General features: G+C 38.7%; 1 protein-coding gene across 1 annotated transcript in view; it reads right to left on the bottom strand.

Annotated features, from left to right (window-relative positions):
* COL4A5 (collagen type IV alpha 5 chain) overlaps positions 1 to 23,669 on the bottom strand; it is a 324,804-nt gene that overhangs the window by 174,527 nt on the left and 126,608 nt on the right. Inside the window, exon 3 of the mRNA XM_024551615.3 lies at positions 15,724 to 15,813. Coding sequence (XP_024407383.2) covers positions 15,724 to 15,813 — 90 coding nt within the window. The remainder of the gene's footprint in view (positions 1 to 15,723; positions 15,814 to 23,669) is intronic.

The raw sequence follows: 23,669 nt of genomic DNA, 5'->3' as shown, positions 1-23,669 counted from the left end.
CCTACCACAGAAGGCCACCCCACAAAGTTAGGTAGTCAAAGAAGATCACTATAACATGTGGAAACAAACAAAAAGAGTCACCTAAAATGGGAAGAAAAAGAAACAACCCCCAATCGAAAGGAAAGGAGGAATCCTCAGAAAAGGAGCTAAATGAATGTGAGGCAAGCAATATTTCAGACATAGAGTTCAAAGTAATGGTTATAAGGATGATCAAGGAACTCAGTGAGAACTAAAAGGAACTTTATGGGAGCTACAAGGAACTTAGTGGGAACTACAGCAGCAGGAAAAAGTACATAGAAACTACAAATAAGAATCAGGAAGAAATAAAGAATACCATATATGAAATAAAGAATATACTAGAAGGAATTAAAAACAGACTAGATGTAACAGAGGTTTGAATCAACCATCTGGAAGAAAAGGTAGAAAAAAAACACCCAGTTAGAGCAATAAAACAAAAAACAACTCAAAAAGAACAAGGATAGTTTAAGGGTGCTTTGTGTTCACATCATAGAGATACCCAGAAGGAAAAGAAAATGAGTAGGTATAGAAAAGTTGTTTGAAAAAAAAATGACAGAAAACTTCCCTAACTTGGTGAAGGAAAAGGTCATACAAGTCCAGCAAGCACAGAGGTTCCCAATCAAGATGAACCCAAAGAAGCCCATTCCAATATACATTACAATCGAAATGGCAAAATTTAAAGAAAAAAAAAGAGAATGTTAAAGGCAGAAAAAGAGAAAGAGGTAGTAATATACAAGGGAGCTCTCATAAGACTATGAGCTGATTTCTCAACAGAAACACTACAAGCCAGAAAGGAATGGCACAAAATATTCCAACTAATGAAAAGCAAGGACCCACAACAAAGACTACTCTACCCAGCAAGTCTCTCATTTAACATAGAAGGTGAAATACAGAACTTCCCAGAAAAGAAAAACTAAAAGAGTACCTCTCCACCCAACCAGCATTGCAAGAGATGCTAAAAGGACTGGAAGAAGAAAGAAGAAGGAAGAAGGAAGAACGAAGAAGGAAGAAGGAGAAGGGAGAAGGAGAAGGGAGAAGGGAGAAGGGGCAAGGAGAAGAAGAAGGAGAAGAAGAAGAAGAAGAAGAAGAAGAAGAAGAAGAAGAAGAAGAAGAAGAAGAAGAAGAAGCAGAAGAAGAAGAAAGAAGAATAGAAGAAGAAAGAAGGAGGGGGAACACAGGTACAAAGGGGAAAAATGGCAATGGATAAGTACTTATCAAGGAGAGAGAAGACTCTGAAACTCTTTTTTACAAAGCCAGTATTATCCTAATTCCAAAACCAGGTAAAGACACAACAAAGATAAAAATTACAGGCCAATATCTCTGATGAACAGAATGCTAAAATACTCAACAAAATATTAGCAAACCAGATCCAGCAATATACTAAAAAGATCATACAGTATGATCAAGTGGGATTTATCCCAAGGAGGCATGGATGCTCACAAATCAATAAACATAATACATCACATAAACAAAATGAAGGACAAAAATCAAATGACCACATCCATAGATACAGAAAAAGCATTTGATAAAATCAACACCATTTATGATAAAAACACTCAGCAAGTGGGAGTAGAGGGAGTATACCTCAACCTAATAAAAGCCATACATGAAAAACCTACTGTCAACATCACACTCAGTGGGCAAACACTAAAAGTGTTTCCCTTAAGATCAAGAACAAGACAAGTGGATTTGGAAGATGGCGGCAACATAGGTGGGAGCAGAGTCCACTTCCCCTCAGCGCCAGGGAAATACCTAGCTGATCTGAGGAGCAGAGCGAACAGCCAACAGTATTCCAGCATATACGAAGATTAGAGACCAAAGATAGAGGACATTGAAAGATCTGACGGTAAGAAGAGTGCTTAAGGACAACAAGGTCCCCGGGACCCGGGAACGCGCGGTACAAGGGCAGCAGAAGCGCCAGCCCTGGCGCAGGGGCTGCTGCAGGAGTCCTGGGAGAGGGCCAGGCTGCGCTGTGAGCAGCCAGGTGCTTGATTGGACCAGGAGGGCTTGAAAAGGAGGAATTTCTCAAAAAGAAAATAGAGACACTCAGGGGCTAGTTAGAGAACTCTCGGTAGTAACCGAGGCCACTGGCGCCCCTCCCCCCTCCGCCCCTGGACTGCGAGCGGGGGGATAAACAGCACAAAAAGTGACTGCGCTCACCCGAGGTCCGGTCGCGCACGTGCGCAGATTAGCGAACGGGGCCCATACATGAAACCCCGGAGGGGCGCCCACACCTGAAACCTCCGAGATCATTTGGAGCTGAGGCTAGCTGCTCCACCCACAGGCCCAAAACCTCGGAACGGAGTGCCGTGTGATTCAGTCCCAGGGCGGCCCCGCCCGCTCGAGAGACTCAAGCCCAGGGCGGCTGGATCGGGCCCCCAAGCATAGAACCTCAGGCACGGCGGATTGCGCGCTCGCCGAGCGCAGGGCCGGCTGGGTGCGCGTTTTCCAAACACAAAGCTGCTGGCGAGTGTACTAACTCCAGAGTCCCAAGCCCAGGCGGCTCGATTGGTCGGCCGGGGGCGCGCTCAGGGCACAAAATACATCACAAACCCAAAGCCGCTGGATTCCCCTGCTGCGCGCGCACGCCTACCAAGCCAAAGCGGCTGGAGCCACCGCTTGCGTGTCCCAAGAACAAAGCTGCTGGAATGGCTGATCAACGGCCTGATTCACTGCCAGGGACCACACCTACAAAACAGCGAAGAGTGTGACCCAGGAAGGGAGAAAAGTGAAACCAATCCTTCCAACCACCCCCTCCCGTTGCACAGACAGGACACCAGCAGATATAACCTGGCCGGTTCAAAGCCAACAGAAGATTTTTTTTTTTCCCTTTCCCCCTGAATTCCTTCTTCCTCTCTCTTTTTTTTTTTTTTTCATTCCTTCTTCCTCCCATCCTTTACCATTTTTATGTCTTCTTCCTGCCTTCTTTTATCTATTTCTATGTTTTAATTTTTGTTAAAATTCCTTCTTATCTTGCCTACGATCTTTCTTTATTCCTTCTTCCCTCCTTCCTTCCTTTCCTCCTTTCCTAGTTCCTTTTTCCCTCCTTCCCATCTTTGTTTTGGTTTTTTTTGGGTGTTTTTTTTTTGTGTGGGTTTTTCTGTGTGTGTGTGTGTGTGTGTGTGTGTTTGCCTTTCTCCCCCCCTTTCTCTTTTTCCCACAGGTGAGACAACAAAACCTGGAGGGCTGAAAAGACTAGAGTTAGACCGTGTTAAACACATAAACGTCACCTCAAGACCAGTGAGCACAGGAGAGTAAGGAGACAGCACCACCGAATCCCATTGGCATTCTACCATAGAAGTTCATATCATAAATCCAGGGAGTCAGAACAAAGCAATTTAAGAAGCAGAGGCCAACAAGAAGAGCCTCACAAACAATGGGAAGACAAAGAAACAATTCCCAAATGAAAGGAAAGGAGGAAGTCTCAGAAAGAATACTAACCGAAAAAGAGGCAAGTCAACTATCAGACACTGAGTTCAAAGCAATGGTCATCAGGAAGCTCACTGAGCTCTCTGAGCTCAAAGAGAACTACCAGAAACTACAAGGAAACTACAATGAACTCACTGCAAACTATATCAACATGAAAAAGGAAATAGAAAATATCAACAAGAGCCAAGAGGAAATGAAGAATACAATTTCTGAATTGAAGAACACAGTAGAAGGAATGAAAAGCAGACTTGATGAAGCAGAGGATCGGATCAGCGAGCTGGAGGATAAAGTAGAAAAAAACACCCAGAAGGAGCAAGAAAAGGAAAAGAGGCTCAGAAAGAATGAAGAGGCAATAAGGGAAATGCAGGACAACATGAAACGTAACAATATCTGTATAATAGGAATACCAGAAGGAGAAGAAGAAGAGCAAGGGATAGAAAACCTGTTTGAAAAAGTAATGATGGAAAATTTCCCTAATCTGAGGAGAGAAAAAATCACCCAAATCCAGATATCACAGAGAGTCCCAAGCAAGAGGAACCCAAAGAGACCCAGTGCAAGACACATCATAATTAAAATGGCAAATTTCCAAGACAAAGAGAGGATCTTAAAGGCAGCAAGGGAGAAAAAGGAAGTAACATACAAGGGAGCCCCAATAAGGTTAGCAACTGACTTCTCAATGGAAACGCTCCAGGCCAGAAGAGAATGGCAAAAAATATTCCAAGTAATGAGAACCAGAGGCCTGCAACCAAGACTACTTTACCCAGCAAGGCTCTCAATTAAGATAGAAGACCAAATAAAGAGTTTCCCAGACAAAAGAAGTCTAAAAGAATACAGCTCCACCAAACCAGCTCTGCAAGAGATGCTAAAGGGACTGCTTTAAGGAAAGGAAGGAAAAGAGAAAGACAGAGGAACACAGGTAGGAAATAATGGCAATGAATAACTACCTATCGATAATAACCTTAAACGTAAATGGATTAAATGCTCCAATCAAAAGACATAGAACAGCTGAATGGATAAGAAAACATGACCCACACATATGCTGCCTACAAGAAACCCATCTCAGGACAGAAGACTTACACAGACTGAAAGTGAAGGGCTGGAAACAAATTTTCCAAGCAAACGGACAGGAAAAAAAAGCAGGGGTAGCAATACTCATATCAGACAAAATAGACTTCCAAAGAAGGGCCATAAAGAGAGATCCAGAAGGTCACTTCATAATACTCAAAGGAAGAATTCACCACGAAGACATAAACATTATAAATATATATGCACCCAACATAGGAGCACCCAAATACATAAAGAAAATCTTGGAGGACTTCAAGAAAGATATTGACAGCAACACAATTATAGTAGAGGATTGTAACACCCCACTATCAAAAATGGACAGGTCTTCCAAACAAAAGATCAACAAAGATATTGTGTCACTTAACAATACCCTAGAGGAAATGGACTTAACTGATATATACAGAGCTTTTCATCCCAAAGAAGCAAAATACACATTCTTTTCAAGTGTTCATGGAACTTTTTCAAAGATAGACCACATGATAGGACACAAAGCAAGCCTCAACAAATTCAAGAAATTGAAATCATATCAAGCATCTTCTCTGACCACAAGGGTCTGAAACTAGAAACCAACCCCAAGGGTAAAAACCCAAAACACTCAAAAACATGGAGACGGAATAGCATGCTATTAAACAATGAATGGGTCAAGAATGAGATTAGGGAAGAAATCAAAAACTTCCCGGAAACAAATGAAAACAAACTCACAACAACCCAAAACCTATGGGACACAGCAAAGGCAGTCCTGAGAGGGAAGTTCACAGCAATACAGGCCTACCTTAAGAAGTTAGAAACAGTTCAAACAAACAACCTAACCCTATGCCTACAAGAACTGGAGGAACAACAACAAAGACAGCCCAGAGCAAGCAAAAGGAAGGAAATAACCAAGATCAGAGCAGAACTAAATGACATAGAGACTAAAAGCACAATTGTAAGGATCAATGAATCCAGGAGCTGGTTCTTTGAAAAGATAAACAAAATCGAAAAGCCTTTAAGTAGGCTCATCAAGAAAAAAATAGAGAGGATCCAAATAAACAGAATTAGAAATGAAAGTGGAGAGATTACAACTGATACCACAGAAATACAAAGGATAGTAAGAAATTACTATGAAGAACTGTATGCTAAGAAATTTGAAAACCTAGATGAAATGGACACATTTCTAGAAAAATATAATCTTCCAAAACTGAATGAAGAAGAAGCAGAAAACCTGAACAGACCAATATCAGCAAAGGAAATTGAAGCAGTCATCAAGAAACTCCCATCACACAAAAGCCCTGGACCAGATGGCTTCACAGGAGATTTCTACAAAGCATTTAAGGAGGAACTAACCCCTATCCTTCACAGACTATTCGAAAAAATCCAAACTGATGGAAGACTCCCAAACTCTTTTTATGAAGCCAACATCATCCTAATCCCAAAACCAGATAAAGACGCAACGAAGAAAGAAAACTTCAGGCCAATATCGCTGATGAACATAGACGCTAAAATTCTCCACAACATATTAGCAAACCGCATCCAGCAATATATTAAAAAGATCATCCACCATGACCAAGTGGGATTCATCCCAGGGATGCAAGGATGGTACAATATTCGCAAATCAATAAACATAATACATCACATCAACAACAGCAAAGACAAAAATCACATGATCATATCAATAGATGCGGAAAAAGTGTTCGATAAGATACAGCATCCATTTCTGATAAAAACACTCAGCAAAGTGGGAATAAAGGGAGCAGTCCTCAACATAATTAAGGCCATATATGAGACCTACAGCCAACATCACACTCAATGGACAAAAACTTAGAGCTTTCCCACTAAGATCAGGAACTAGACAAGGATGCCCTCTCTCACCACTCCTATTCAACATAGTATGGGAAGTCCTAGCCACAGCAATCAGACAAGAAAAAGCAATAAAAGGCATCCAAATTGGAAAGGAGGAAATGAAACTGTCACTGTTTGCAGACGACATGATAGTGTACATGGAAAACCCTATAGACTCCCCCAAAAAACTACTCGACCTAATAAATGAATTTGGCAAAACAGCTGGATACAAAGTCAATACTCAGAAATCAAAGGCATTCCTCTACACCAACAACGAAACTGCAGAAACAGAAATCAGGAAAAAAATCCCATTTGATATAGCAACAAGAAAAATAAAGTACCTAGGAATAAACCTAACCAAGGAGGTAAAAGACCTGTACTCAGAAAACTACACAACACTGAAGAAAGAAATTAGGGAAGATACAAACAAATGGAAGCATGTACCATGTTCATGGATTGGAAGAATTAACATCATCAAAATGGCCATACTACCCAAAGCAATTTATAGATTCAATGCAATCCCTATTAGAGTACCCATGACATATTTCACAGATATAGAACAAACATTGCAGAAATTCATATGGAACCATAAACGACCTCGAATAGCAGCAGCAATTTTGACAAAGAAGAACAAAGCAGGAGGGATCACAATACCTGATATCAAACTGTATTACAAGGCCACTGTACTCAAAACACAACAGGCACATAGACTAATGGAACAGAATAGAGAGCCCAGAAATAAACTCAAGTCTATACGATCAATTACTATTTGACAAAGGAGGCAGGAGCATAAAATGGAGCAAAAACAGTCTCTTCAACAGATGGTGTTGGGAGATCTGTACAGCTACGTGCAAAAAAATGAAACTCGATCACCAACTTACACCATACACGAAAATAAACTCAAGATGGATAAAAGACTTAAATATAAGTCGTAACACCATAAAAGTCCTTGAGGAAAACATTGGCAGGAAAATCTCAGACATTCCACGCAGCAACATCCTCACAGACACATCCCCTAAGGCAAGGGACATAAAGGAAAGAATAAACAAATGGGACCTCATCAAAATAAAAAGCTTCTGCAGGGCTAAAGAAAACACCAAATTACAAAGAGAACCAACAGTATGGGAAAACATATTTGCTAATGATACCTCAGACAAGGGCCTAATCTCCAAAATATATAAAGAACTCACACGACTCCACTCCAGGAAGACAAACAACCCAATTAAAAAATGGGCAAAGGACTTGAACAGACACTTCTCCAAGGAAGACATACAGAGGGCCCAGAGACATATGAAAAGATGCTCAGCATCACTAGCCATCAGAGAGATGTAAATTAAAACCACAATGAGGTATCATCTCACACCAGTCAGAATGGCCAACATAAACAAATCCACAAACAAACGTTGGAGAGGATGCGGAGAACCCTAGTGCACTGTTGGTGGGAATGCAGACTGGTGAGGCCACTGTGGAAAACAGTATGGAATTTCCTCAGAAAACTAAAAATGGAACTGTCCTTTGACCCAGTAATTCCGCTGCTGGGATTATACCCTAAGAACACTGAAACACCAATCCAAAAGAATCTGTGCACCCCAATGTTCATAGCAGCACAATTTACAATAGCCAAGTACTGGAAGCAACCTAAGTGCCCATCAGCAAACGAGTGGATCCAAAAACTATGGTACATTTACACAATGGAATTCTACGCAGCAGAGAGAAAGAAGGAGCTTATACCCTTTGCAACAGCATGGATGAAACTGGAGAGCATTATGCTAAGTGAAACAAGCCAGGAAGTGAGGGACAAATACCATATGATCTCACCTTTAACTGGAACATAAGCAATAGAAGGAAAAAGCAAACAAAATATAACCAGAGTCATTGAAGTTAAGAACAATCTAACAATAGCCAGGCCGGGGGTGGGGGGTGGGGATGGGGACAGTGGGTAGAGGGGATTACAGGAACTAATATAAAGGACACATGGACAAAACCAAGGGGGAGGGTGGAGAGGGGGGAGGGAGGTGGGTTCAGCTGGAGTGGGGTGGAGGGATGGGGAGAAAAGGCATACAACTGTAATTGAATAACAATAAAAAAAAAAAAAAAGAACAAGACTAGTGTGTCCACTTTTGCCACTCATTCAACATAGTACTGGAAGTTTTAGCCACAGCAATCAGACAAGAAAAATAAATAAAAGGCATCCGAATTGGAAAGGAGGAAATAAATGTATCATTATTTGCAGACAATGTGACACTGTACATAGAATACCCTAGTCTCCACCAAAAAGCGGCTCGACCTAATAAGTGAATTCAGCAAAATAGCAGGATACAAAGTTAATATTCATAAACCAGTGACATTTTTTTACATCAACAATGAACTATCAGAAAGAGAAACTAAGAAAAATTCCCATTTACTATAGCAACAAAAAATATAAAGTACTTGGAATAAATTTCACCAAGGAGGTAAATGACCTGTACTCAGAGAACAGGGGTGTCTAACCTGTGGCCTGAGGACCACATGCAGTCTAGAATGGCTGTAAATATGGCCCAACACAAAATTGTAAATTTACTTAAAACATTATGAGATTATTTTGTGATTATGTGTTACAATGTATTTAGTGTGTGGCCCCCCCAATTTCTCCTTCCAATGTGCCCCAGAGACACTAAAAGGTTAGACATCCTTACTGTAGAACGCTGGAGAAATTGAGGAAGATACAAATAAATGGAAGCATATACCCTGTTCAGGGACTGGAAGTATTAACATCATTAAAATGCCTGTACTACCCAAAGCTATCTATAGATTCAATGTTATTCCTACTAAAATACCAATGGCATGTTCCCCAGATCTAGAAAAAAACACTCTGAAAATTTATATGGAACCAAAAGACCCCAAATTGCCTCAGCAATCTTGAGAGAGAACAAAGTTGGAGGGATCGCAATACTTGATCAAACTATACTACAAGGCCACTGTAATCAAAACAGTCTGATATTGGCATAAGAACAGATACAGTGGTCAATGGAACAGGACAGAGAGCCCAGAAAAATATCCATGTCTCTGTGGTCAATATTTGACAAAGGTGGCATGAGCACACAATGGAGTAAAGATAGTCTCTTCAATAAATGGTGTTGGGGGAACTGGACTGGTATATGCAAGAAATTGCAACTAGATGACCAAATTACACCATACACAAAAATAAACTCAAAATGGATAAAAGAGTTAAATATAAGTTGTGACAACATAAAAATCCTAGAGGAAAGCACAGGCTGTAAAATTTCAGATATCTCAAAAAAAAATTTCAGATATCTAACGTAATAATATTTTTGCCAACATATCTCCAAAGGCAAGGGAAATAAAGGAAATAATAAACAAATTGTACTACATCAAATTAAAAAGCTTCTGCATGGCTAAAGAAAACAATCGTCAACATGAAAAGCATACCAATTTAATGGGAGAGCATATTTGCCAATGATACATCACACAAGGATTTGATCTCCAAAATATGTAAAGAACTCACATGACTCCACAGTAGGAAGACAAACCATCCAATTAAAAAATGGGAAAAAGGCCCTGGCTGTGTAGCTCAGTTGGTTATATCTTTGTCTGGATATGCAACAGTTGCCAGTTTGATTACCAGTCAGGGCACATCAAAGAATCAACCAATGAATGCATAAATAAGTGGAACAACAAATTGATCTCTCTCTCTCTCTCTCCCTTTCTCTCACTCTCTGAAGTCAATAAATAAAACAAAATTAAAAAATAGGGAAAGGACCTGAACAGACACTTCTCCAAGGAGGACATACAGATAGCATATGAAAAAAAATGCTCGACATCACTAGCCATTAGAGAGATGCAAATTAAAACCACAATCAGATATCACTTCACACCTGTCAAAATGGCTATCATCAATAGATCAACAAACAAGAAGTGCTGGTGAGGATGTAGAAAAAAGAGAGCCCTAGTGCACTATTGGTGAGAATTCAGACTGGTGCAACCACTCTGGAAAACGGTATGGAATTTCCTCAGAAAATTAAGAATGGAACTGTCTTTTGACCCTACATATCCACTGCTGGGAATATACCCCAAGAATCCTGAAGTATCAATTCAAGAATTTATGTACCCCTATGTTCATACCACCACTACTTATAATAGCCAAGAATTGGAAACAGCCTAAGTGCCCATCAGTAGATGAGTGGATTAAAAACTGTAGTACATTTGCACAGTGGAATACTACGCAGCAGAGAAAAAGAAGGCATTCCTACCTTTGGGAAAGCATGGGTGGAGCTGGACACTGTTAAGCTAAGTGAAATAAGCCAGTTGGTGAAAGACAAATACCATATGATGTCACTTATAAGAGGAATCTAACAAACAAGACTGTTACACTGACAGCAGTAAGAGGGGAAGAGGGAGGTAGGGACTGTTTGAAAGTGGGTGAAAGGATTAATCAAAGAACATATATGCATGACCCATGGACATGGACAATGGTGTGGGGACTGACTATGGAAGTGAGGGGCAGGCTGAGCAGGGGTGGGTGAAGGGGGAAACACTGGGACAACTGTAACAGCATAAACAATAATAAAAATCAAAATGAAACAAAATGAATCAAATCATACAATATTATTGTTTAATCACTATGTTGTACACTTGAAACCAACAGAAATAATATTGAAGCTAAGCTGTAATTGAAAAATAAAAATAAAACAGGAAAAAATAAATCATATAAATTTATGGGGGGCAATTAGGCAATATCCATAAAGATATATAATAAATACATGTACCATCGGATCCAGCAACATCACTTCTAGTAATCTTACAGAGAAAATATCTTACTGGGGAAAATAAATCTATTAAAGTTGTATATCTCACTGTGTGAAAGAGGTGAAGAGTTTAAGAAGGACAAATTGGCAGTTACAAAATAGTCACAGGGGTGTAAAGTACAGCATCGGGAATATAGTTAACAGTATTGTAATAACTATGTATGATGCCAGGGGTACCAAAAATATTGGGGAGAACACTTTGTAAAGTATATTATTATCTAACCACTATGCTGTACACTTGAAACCAATACAAAATAATACTTAAATAAAACTATAATTTAAATATTTAAAAAACTATATCTTAGCAACACTATTTATAGTTAATGATATAAAATGCAGTTATAAAAAATAAAGAAGAAGTTTTGTAAATACTGATGTGAGATATCTACAATATATATTAAGTGTAAAACAAAGTGAAAACAATGTGTTAAATATACTACCACTTGATAAATAAAAGGGATTAAAAGTGTGTCTGCATATATATGTATATATTTATATATGCATGTATATCTATAAAAATTATCTGGCATATTTGCAAGAAAATAACATAGATAGGTACCTATTAGGTTTATGGAGAATTCAGTGGCTAACTGACACAGGTGGAAAGGGCATAGTTTTCATCATATTATGTTCTTATGTTCATTTATTTTGAATGAAGTGGATATAGATCTACCAAAAATTAATTTAAATTTATTTTAATAATAAATAAATCCTTTGGAAAATTTTATATGTATACTCACATGTATATATGTTTTATATATTTTACTTTCATATATGGAAGTATACAGATTTAGTAGATGTGTATATGTTAATATATACAGGTACTATAATACCCAATTACATAAAAAGGACAAATTCATATATGTTGAGAAGCATGAAGACATAGTGGAGACAGAAGCATGAAGTGCTTCAAATTCAGAATCCCAAAAGATTAGGAAGCAGTCCACCTTCTTGATTTATGGATATTGAGATAGAACCAAAGCAAAACATTGGACTGCTTTTAAATTTATTATTTATTTTAATTTCCTTTTATTTTATTGTTCAATTACAGTTTTCCCCATTTTCCCCCTTCACTCTCTCCTGACCTTCCCAACCCCACCTCCCACATTCAAGCCTGCCTTTAAATTTAAACTGCATACAACCACACCTTTAAAAATTATCAAAGTACTATAGAATAGTCCCAATTAATGTTAAATTATTCCAAAGGAATTCTGATGTAGTTAACTTTTTTAATCTGACACAACTATTACCTCTCAGCAAATGTGTTGTACATGAAATGGAGTCCCTAAATCCAGGTAAACTCAGATGCAAAAAATATAACTTTATTTTTCTAGTTGTTTTTATTACACTAGACCTGAGGCATTGCCAAAGTTAGACTCTTAATTTCTATTTCAAAGCACTCATTTCACTAATATGGCTGAAATTTTCTCTCAATTGGAGTTCCCACCTCATTTTCACAAGCCTATGCCTAAGTTATGGGGCGCTTAAGCTGGAATTCGTTGAGATATCCTATACCAATCGTTTATATGGATTACTGCTGAGTTAGTGCTCAATTCCATCCATTCGATTCTTTCATATCTCTCTGCTACTTCTGTGCCACTCCTGGATGCACAGGAAACCTTCTACTGTTTGAACCTCATTGGATATAGGGAATTCTCTTGAGTGCCCCACCTGCTTAAAGTCTATGCAATCATGCAGAGTCTTGGTTTTTCATCAGTGTAAAGTTCCATTCAGGAAGTTTAGCACAGGTCCCTCCTGCTCTTAAATCTAACAAAACACCTTCATGTACTGTCACCTCCTCAGAGATCACACTGAACAATATCCCTACAATCTATGCTCTGGTATATATAAGTGTTAAAAAGTATTTATGCATTTAAATTAATTTTCCCCTTTTATTAGGAAGACTACATAATGAGTATCCATTTGATTTCCTTAATACTCTAGTGACATGATGGACCACTATTACATGGAAAAAAATTAAAAGTGTTTTTAAACAAATTTACTTTCCAGGCAAATGAACAGAACAGGCCCTTTCATATCTCAGTTCACCAGTCTACCTAATACAGATGGTAAAGGACAATGAGCCAAAAGAGACATTTAAAAAAACAACTTTCTCCCAGTCTTATGATTCATTATTATCTCTTCCCATTCCCTATCTTAACATGCATATAAGATGCTATCCTCACTCATGGTATAGGCGAGACTGCTCACATTGCAATCAATGTGGAAAAGTCTTCCTAAATGATAGGATGACAGCACCTTCAGGTCTACGAGCCTGGGAATTGGAGAGGGAGGGCATAAAGATCTGTTCTCTCTTCCTTTTAAAAAATTTTTAAAGATTTTATTAATTTATTTCTATAGAGAGGAAGGGACGGAGAAAGAGGAGAGAAACATCAATGTGTGGTTGCCTCTCGAGCTCCCCTACCTGGGGACCTGGCCCTCAACCCAGGCACGTGCCCTGACTGGAAATGGAACCAGTGACCCTTTGGTTCACAGGCCAGCACTCAATCTACTGAGCCATACCAGCCAGGGCTTGTTCTCTCTTCTTTATTTCCCACAAAATAACCTTATGACTTCTACTTCACCAAATTCTTTGAAATACCTGTCCCACTTAGTTGTCATCACTCTAAATATGACAAACTGCTGTACCACTCAACCCGCAGATTAATGACTGACTGCTGTACCACTAAATGCAACAAACAGACACTTATATAAACATGGAACTTTTTACTAACTCAGATACCTCAACCTTATTACACTGAACCTGATGCACTGCCACAGTTGGATTCTGACACTATAGAAATGAGATGCCTCCTCAGAGATGGGATTAACTGAAGTTTCTGAGAAAAGAGATATGGCTGCTTCTTCTTTTTTTTTTTTACCTCCATAGAGGTGGCCTTCTCCTTTCTTATACTTGCTCCCACTTTACACAAATTTTCCAATTCCATTGAAGAAGTGTATCCACTAGGAAGGTCTTCTGGCTGATTGACCAATGGTAATCTGTGAGTGTCACTGTGAGTGTCCCCCTTGGGGTATTATTTCTTTTTTAAAAGCCAGGCTTTTGATATTCCTACCAATATAACATTTACATATGGGGCATTAATAAAAAAAACCTTCCAGATACTCAAAGCAGTCCCTCACATTGAACATATCGCACTAAATAGAATAAAAGGAGAACTCCCAAACCAGGTAGACTCTAGTTACTCAGGGGATTTGTCCTATGGTATCTATTGCCCACGTGTATGCTCCAGGCAACTTTTCCCACTGTCAGGGTCATTCAATTAGAAAACATATTTTGCAACCTGTCATTTACCTCTATTGAAGTCATTAATAATATTAGTTCAGCTTTGGAAGCACAACAGGGTGGTCTCAAATCCTTGGCCCCAGAAGAACCGGATCACAGCATAACCTTTAACTTCCTGTGAGCCAGCCAAGGAGGGGTCTTGCTATTGCCAGTGGTTTGTGTTGAACCTAGATCACTGAAACTGGCAAAGTAGATGTGTCTATCATAGGACTTGAGAAAAAAGCCTCTTTGCTTTCTAAAGTAGATCAGGTGGCCTGTGAGCCATTTATGCCTGGATTGGCAATGGTTGGGGCTCATGGTTATATTCAGTCACCCAGGAAAAGTTGGAATGATTTTAATCATGACTATGATCTACTCTGGCCTCAAAATAATTATCCAGTTTTGGGCATAGCCCCTCAGTGTCCAACTCATCCAGGACCAGAATGGGGTAGCCTATGTTCCTCACTTGGGTCCTGAAATATCAAGTGATGGAATTGAGAAGAATGACTCCTGGGTAAAATCCTACATGTGATGTTTCAGGCCCAACCACAAGCAATTACAAAGGCCTCATGGTAGGCCTCAGGGGGAAAAGCTGCCAATTCCACACCAACCTTGGTGCCCCCTGACTGGTCACACACTTATGCATTGAAAGGCCCCTGGCGCCTGAATGAAAAGACACAGGAAAGAGGGAGGGAGGATCCTTGAGGGCACTTTTTTTGCACTCTGACTTAGTAGTTTTCCACTCTTAGCTCTTTGCCCTTTCCCTTCCCCCAACCCACTCAAGGTCCATAAAAAAAGGCAGGAGATTTTTTCTCCAAGGTCTTTCAGCAGTGAAACAATTTCCATGTCTGTGCTGATCCATGTGATCTTCACTGGTGCTCTTCCATCGGGAAAAATGGAAGAGTGGGGAAGTTGGCACTTTTTCTGGTTTAACTTTTTGCTTATACTGTCATAGTAAGTCACTAAATGTTTGACTGTTAATTTCATTTTGGCCGTCTTAATCAACTACTTGGACACCTGGCAGTTCAGCTCTTTCAGTACAGCTAATATCCTGAAAGAACTTATTTTTTTGTTAAGAATCCTGATAACCACATACAATTAATAGCATCTTCCAAAAACATTTGAATACAGTGGTAATATTCATTTTTTTTAACCAATCATAAAATTCACAGCCATTCTATTATTTTATTTAAATATTAGTTTCTGGCTATAATTCAGTAACTTTTTAAGTCGATTTGATATCTGTTTCCACATTTGAGATAGAATAATTCCTATGGTATTGCTGGTTGTCAACTTGGCACATACCTTTTGTCCTCGAGGCCCTGGAGGCCCTTCTGGACCTGGAAATCCAGGCAAACCTGGATGGCCTTCCAAACCTGGAAATCCTTTCTCCCCCTGCAATTGAACAAAAATGAAAGGTAAACTCATCATTTGTGAGTTTTCAAGTATAGGAAGGGCTGAGATTCAAAAGGATCAAACAACTATCTAGAGAAAACTAATTTAATAAAACAAAATTCATGGTATCCACCAATATGGAGAAATCTTTAAGATGTAAGTGGAAAAATGCAAATCACTCTGAATTTATCTCACATATGGTAATGTAATCTCAGTGATGAAGTGAGGTTTAAACATTCTGACATCAAGAGTTTAACAGGAAATATGGTAATAAATCCAGGAAACAAGGTCTGCAAAGGTTAAATGAAATAAATATGGTACAGGGATGAAGAATGGTAAAAAAAAAATCAAAGAAACTTTCAGATTTGTTGTAAAGTAGAAGAGTGCAGGATTATCCAGAATGGAAATTCATTACCCAGAAAAAGACTTTCTCTTGAACATAAAAAAAATATATTTTTTCTGATTGTAACATCAATATGAAAAAGAAATACATGTTTATTGTAGAAAACAAAAAAATAAAGAGAAAATCACCAATAATTCCTCTACTCAGAATTACTATTTGAATTGTGACTCAAGTCCCAGTTCTGACTATAGCACTTTACCAACACCAGCAAAGGAGAGCTGCCTACCTACTAGTGAGGGTCCACTCATCAGTATCTTATCAGCATCTATACAGTAAGGTTGCTTGATGTACATTGTCTGTACAGCCAGATAGGTGTGGTAACAGACTCTCCATGTGTATTAACATATCATTAAATCAACACATTAGGGTTAGTTAGCTTGTATACAGCCAATCATAGTAAGAATGTGAACCCCATGAGAAAGCAAATTCACCAGCAGTAAGTTTAAGAACTCCAAGGACCCATAGCTTCATGACACATGCTCCCAACTACAGTGCCACAAGGAGTTCCTTTAGTTTCCTAAGGCTTAAAGGTGGAGTCCCTGCCCAGAGACTCTGGACCTCATTTGTGAACCCTCTTACTGGATCCTATGTACAGTGACAGCTTAGGCAGCATCTAAGAAAGAGAAAGCACTCATATCTACAAGACAATTAACTAATAGGCCATTCATTGGAGGCACATTCCCCTAGAGGTTAAGGTACAGTAGACTTTTATTCATATCCTCAGTGTGTATGTATGAGTGTGTATAGGCATGTGTGTGGTAAGTACTAACCTTAATCCAAACAGCTTAGATAATTTTGTACTGAATAAATTTTTTGTTATGTTGAATCATACCATAATAAATGTAAATAATTTCAAAAGGTTATTCTGGTCGGTTTCCACTTACTACTTTAAAGGCAATAAAGCAAATGTTAGCCAATTAATGGCAGGTCTAAACATTTGTGTAGCTTTAATAACAATTATTATTGACATATTGCCATATTTTCTATAAATATATCTATTTATTTTAATTAGTCATAGACCTATGATAACTTAGTATTCATCACCTCAATCTAATTATTTTGAAGGAAATAAAAGGAGAGACCAGAAGTTAAAGATGCAAAAATTTAGTTCTGAATTGCCTCAAATCATTACATAGCCCATTCCTGGTAGAAATGGTGTCAGAAAGGTGATCACAAATGCCAGTCAGAAAGGAATCTAGAAGGAAAATAAAACTTACTTGTAGTAGATTTCCACATGTGGCAACGGCTACACTTTGGGAGCTCTCCAGGTATACACAGCCTATCTCTACCAAAACTTGACAATAATGCTTGAAGAGAGCTGTATTTTCTACAAACCATAACTGCTATCTAGGCTACAAATAAGAAAGGAATAAACTAGAAACTAAAATTGGAGAGTGCTGGGGGAGTTCTGGCCAAGATGGAGGTGGAGGTAGAAACCATTCACTTCCTCACACAACCAAAAGGTAGATAAGAACCAATCTAAAAACAATAAACAATTGATCTAAAAACAATAAACAACCAGAAGTACTAGAAAATCAAACTGCATGGAACTCTGACAACCAAAGAATTAAAGAAATATTCACCCAGATTGGTAGGAGGGATGGAGACAGGCAGCTGGGTGGGCAGAGAGGACCCGCAGCAAGGCGGCAGTCAAAGCTAGCTAGAAGCTACAGGGGAATTGCTATGGTGGTAGAAACTCCCAGTCTCAGATGAGAGAGAGTTCATTTGAAAGTGGGCTAGAGCCGAGCACATGAAACACATTTTTCCCTCTTTGGCCCCTCCCCCACAGACAGTGCCACAATGCAGCAAAGAGCATTACCCAGCCCTGAAGAATATCTAATGCTCTGCCCCCTTACAACATTACAGGTGCACCAAGACATGGCCCAAATGAAAGAATAGATCAAAACACAAGAAAAAGAGCTAAGTGATGAGGAGATAGACAACCTATCTGATGCAGAGTTCAAAACATTGGTAATCAGGATGCTCACAGATTTGATTGAGCTTGGTCGCAAAATGAAGGAACAAATGAAGGCTACCCAAAGTGAAATAAAGGAAAACATACAGGGAACCAATAGTGACGGGAAGGAAATCGGGACTCAAATCAACAATTTGGAACAAAAAGAAGAAAGAAATATTCAACCAGAACTGAATGAAGAAACAAGAATTCAAAAAAAAAATGAGGAGAGGCTTAGGAAACTGTGGGAGAACTTTAAACGTTCCAATATCCAAATCACAGGGGTGCCAGAAGGAAAAGAACAACAGCAAGAAATTGAAAATTTATTGAACAAATAATGAAGGAAAACTTCCCCAATCTGGTGAAGGAAACAGACTTCAAGGAAGTCCAGGAAGCCCAGAGAGTCCCAAAGAAATTGGACTTAAACAGGAACACACCAAGGCACATCATCATTAAGTTACCCAAGATTAAAGATAAGGAAAGAATCTTAAAAGCAGCAAGAGGAAAGGAAAGAGTTACTTACAAAGGAGTTCCCATAAGAGTATCAGCTGATTTCTCAAAAGAAACCTTACAGGCAAGAAGGGGCTGGAAAGAAGTATTCAGAACAGTGAAAGGCAAGAACTTACATCCAAGATTACTCTGTCCAGCAAAGCTATCATTTTAGAATGGAAGGGCAGATAAAGTGCTTCCCAGATAGGGTCAAATTAAGAGAGTTCATCATTACCAAGCCCTTATTATATGTTAATAAGTGACTTATCTAAGAAATAGGAGAAGATCAAAAACTATGAACAGTAAAATGACAACAGACTGACAACTACCAACAACTGATCCTAAAAAAAAACAAAACAAAAACAAAAACTGAGCAAACAACTAGAACAAGAACAGAATCAGAGAAATAGACATCACATGGAGGGTTTTTGGGGGGGAGAATGGGGGGAAAGGTACAGGGGAAAAGAAACATAATTGGTAGGCATAAAATAGACGGGGAGAGGTTAAGAATGGTATAGGAAACAGAGAAATCAAAGAACTTATATGGACATGAACTAAGGGGGGTAATAGTGGAGGGTTAAGGAGTGCAGAGCGGAGGGGGAATAGAGGGAGAAAAATTGGGAAAACTGTAATAGCATAATCAATAAAATATTCTTTAAAAAATTGAAGTGGAGAATGCTAAGAAGTTTAATTGTGTTGGTATTATTAAAATTACATACCTATAAAGTGTAGTGAAAGGCTGCGTTCAGCTTTAGTTAATATTCTTGATGACTCTTTCAATGTGTTTGATCATTTCATGATGGGTGATTTACAGACGCACCTGTCTACACCACATAGAGTTTTCAGCAGTTTTTGACCAAAAACAGCATGACCCCTAGCCCCACCTTCCCTATTCACCCGATCTCTCCCCAAGTGACTTTTTTTCCCCCTGGATGAAAAAAGTCTTCAAAGGGAAGCATTTTGCTGATGTAGAAGAGGTGAAACAAACAAACAAAAAACCCCGGCAGAAGCACTAAATGGCATCAAATCAATGAGTTCAAAATCTGTTTTCAGCAGTGGAAAAAACATCTCGATAGGTGTATTGCATCAAATGGAGAGTACTTTGAAGGTGACTGAGGTTTAAACATGTAAGAATAAATACAGAGACTTCTGAGATCAGACGAGATCAGGCACATTCAGGATGGTATGGCCATAGACAATACACAGACTTCCGGCCAAGATGGAAGTGTAGATAGATACACTTTGCTTCTTTGTACAACCAAAAGAAGGAAAACAACAAATTTAAAAACAAAAATAACCAGAAATGCCAGAAAATCGAACTGTATGGAAGTCTGACAACCAAGGAGTTACAAAAGAAACACTCATTCAGACCAGTAGGAAGGGTGGAGATGGGCAGCTGGGACGGAGAGGACTCCCAGCAAGGCGGTGGCTGGAGGACCAGGTGAGGCAAGGTAGTGGCTAGCAGACTGGGCGTCACACATTTGCTGGTAAACCTGGAGGAACAACTGGGAAGTGAGACAGACCTCACAACCCAGGGTTCCAGGTGGGGTAATAAAGCCTTAAAACCTCTGACTGTAAAAAACGTGTGGGGGTTGCAGTGGTAGGAGAAACTCTGATTCTCACAGGAGAGTTCATTGGAGAGACCCACTGGGTAATAGTACACAAACCCACCCACCTGGGAATCAGCACCAGAAGGGCTCAATTTGTTTCAGGGTAGCAGGGTAAATGACTGAAAAGCCTGCTGAGAGCCTTGCAAGCTGCACTGTTCCCTCTCGGATCCCTCCCCCACATACAGCACCATAAGGCAGCTAGGTGGGTTACCCCACTGGGACAAACACCTAAGGCTCTGCTCCTAACAATGTAACAAGTGCACTGACACAAAAAATTATGGTCCAAATGAAAGAACAAATCCAAGTTCCAAAAATAAAACTAAAGGGTGAAGAGATAGCCAACCTATCAGATGCAGAGTTCAAAACAATAGAAATCAGGAGGCTCACAGAATGGTTGAGTATTGTAGCAAAGGAGAGGAAAAAGTGAAGGCTATGCAAAGAGAAATAAAGAAAAATGTACAGAGAACCAACTGTGAGAGGAAGGAAAATGGGATGCAAATCAACGATTTGGACCAGAAGGAAGAAATAAATATTCGACCAGAACAGAATGAAGAAAAAAGAATTCAAAAAAATGAGGAGAGCCTTAGGAACCTCTGGGACAACTTTAAGCATTCCAACATCCAAATCATAGGGGTGTTAGAAGGACAAGAAGAGGAAGAGCAAGAAATGGAAAATGTATTTGAAAAAATAATGAAGGAGAACTTCCCTAATCTGGCAAAGGAAATAGACTTCCAGGCAGTCCAGGAAGCCCAGAAAGTCCCAAGGAAGTTGGACACAAGGAAACACACACCAAGGCACATCATAATAACATTACCCAAGATTAAAGAGAGAATCTTAAAAACAGCAAGAGAAACGGAGACATTACCAACAAAGGAGTTCCCATAAGACCATCTGCTGATTTCTCAAAAGAAACCTTGCAGGCAAGAAAGGGTTGGAAAGGAGTATTCAAAGCCATGAAAGGCAAGGACCTACATCCAAAATTACTCTATCCAGCAAAGCTATTAATTAGAATGGGAGGGCAGATAGAGTACTTGCCAGGTAAGGTCAAATTCAAGGAGTTCATCATCACCAAGCACTTATTATATGAAATGTTAAAAGAACTCATATAAGAAAAAGATCAAACATATGAACAGTAAAATGACAACAAACTGACAATTACCAACAATTGAACCTAAAAACAAAAGCAAACTAAGCAGACAACTAGAACAGGCACAGAACCAGAGAAATGGAGATTACATAGAGGGTTATCAGTGGAGAGGGGGTGGGGAGAGAATGTGGGAAAAGGTATAGGGAATATGAATTATAAATGGTAGGTACAAAAGAGACAGGGGGAGGTTAAGAATGGCATGGGAAATGGAGAAGCCCGAGAACTTATATTTATGACCCATGTACATAAAATAAGGTGGGGGAATGATGGTGGGAGGGGCGGTGCAGAGCGGAGGAAATTAAAGGGGAGAAAAAAATTGGAACAACTTTAATACCATAATCAGTAAAATATATTAAAAAGAGTAAGAATAAATATATATTTTTAAAATAAATTTCATTTTTGGGGCCCCCCTTTATATGTAACAATCCAAATAGTGAACATAAGCATCACTCACAAAAATTTCTTTATCTTTTCAAGAATCGGTGCTGGAACAACTGGACTGCTCATGCCAAAATTAATCTAGACACAGACCTTACAACTCCACAAAATTAACTCAAAATGGATCAGAGACAAAATGGATTAGCTCCTAGTAGGTAATAGAGGAAAAAACCTAGATGACCTTGGATATAGTGATGACTTTTTAGATAGAAAAACAAATGCACAATACACAGAAGAAGTAATTGATAACCTATATTTCAGTACATTAAAAAGTTTTCCTCTGCAAAATACAATTTCAAGAGAATGAGAATACAAGCCACAAACTGGGAGAAAATATTTGCAAAAGATTCATTTGATAAAGGACTGTTACCCAAAATATACAAAGGACACTTAAAACTCAACAATGAGGAAACAAACAACATGATTTAAAAAAGGGTGAAAGACTTTAACACACACCTAACCAAAGGATATAATAAGCATATGAAAGAATGCTCCAGGCATGGCATCACCAAAATGCAAATTAAAAAAACAATGACATACCACTACACATCCATTAGAATGGCCAAAATCCAGAACAGTGACAACTCCAAATATGACAAGGATGTGGAGCAGGAGAAACCCTCATTCATTGTTGGTGTTAATGATAAATGGTATAACCACTTTGGAAGACAGCTGGGGGTGCCTTACAAAACAAAACATATTCTTACCACATGATCCAGTAACAGCACTCTTTGGCACTTATCCAAAGGAGTGTAAACTTATGTTTGTGCAAATACCTGCACACAGGTATTCAGAACTGCCAAAACTTGGAAGGAACCATGATGTCCTTCAGTAGGTGAATGTATAAAAAAACTGTGGACATCCAGACAGTGGAATATTATTCACTACTAAAAATAAAAGCACTATTAAGCCATGAAAAGACATACAGGAGCTTTAAATGGATACAAGACTTGTATCAGTTATGATATTTACACATTTTTTTGAGTGTGGTTTCTCTTTTCATTCTCTTAACAATGTTTTCAGAAAAGAACAAGTTCTTAAATTTGATGAAATATAATCTATTAGTCTTTTCTTTTATGGATGACATTTTTGGTATCAAATCTAAGATGAATATCTGCCTAACCCAAGGTCCTATGATTTATTCTGAAAGATTTGTATATTTAAGCTTCAATTTAGGATTATGATCCATTTGAGTTAATTTTCATATACAGTTCAACCAATGAATCAAAGTCCATTTTTGTACATGGTCATATCCAGTTTTTTCAGTACTATTTGATGAAAAGACTATCTTTTCTCCATTGAATTGCCTTTATACTTTCATCAAAAAAATCAATTACTCACACACCTGGGTGTATTTATGGACTCTTTATTCTGTTCTATCCATCTATATGTCTATCCTTTTTCTATCAAGTTGACTGTATTTTTATACTGTTTTGAAATTGCTTTGAATCTGTGGATGTATTTGGAAAGAATTGGCACATTAATAATGTTGAGTCCTCTAATCCATGAGCATGATATATATCTCCATTAATTCAGGTCTTTTATTTCTCTCAGCAGTATTTTTGTATTTTCAGTGCACAGGAATTGCATATTATGGGTTGACTTACTCTTTTGTATTTCAAATTTTTGATGCTATTATAAAAGACATTTTATAATTCCTATTTCCTATTTTTCATTATTAGAACTTAGAAATGGTTCTTGGAAGATGGCGGCGAGATAGCTGGGAGCAGTGTCCACTTCCCCTCAACACCAGTCAAATACCTAGCTGACCTGAGGAGCAGAGCGAACAGCCAACAGTATTGCAGCATATATGAA

This window comes from Desmodus rotundus, chromosome X, assembly GCF_022682495.2.
Source record: "Desmodus rotundus isolate HL8 chromosome X, HLdesRot8A.1, whole genome shotgun sequence".
Lineage (NCBI taxonomy): Eukaryota > Metazoa > Chordata > Mammalia > Chiroptera > Phyllostomidae > Desmodus > Desmodus rotundus.
This window is presented reverse-complemented; position numbering and strand designations above follow the sequence as displayed.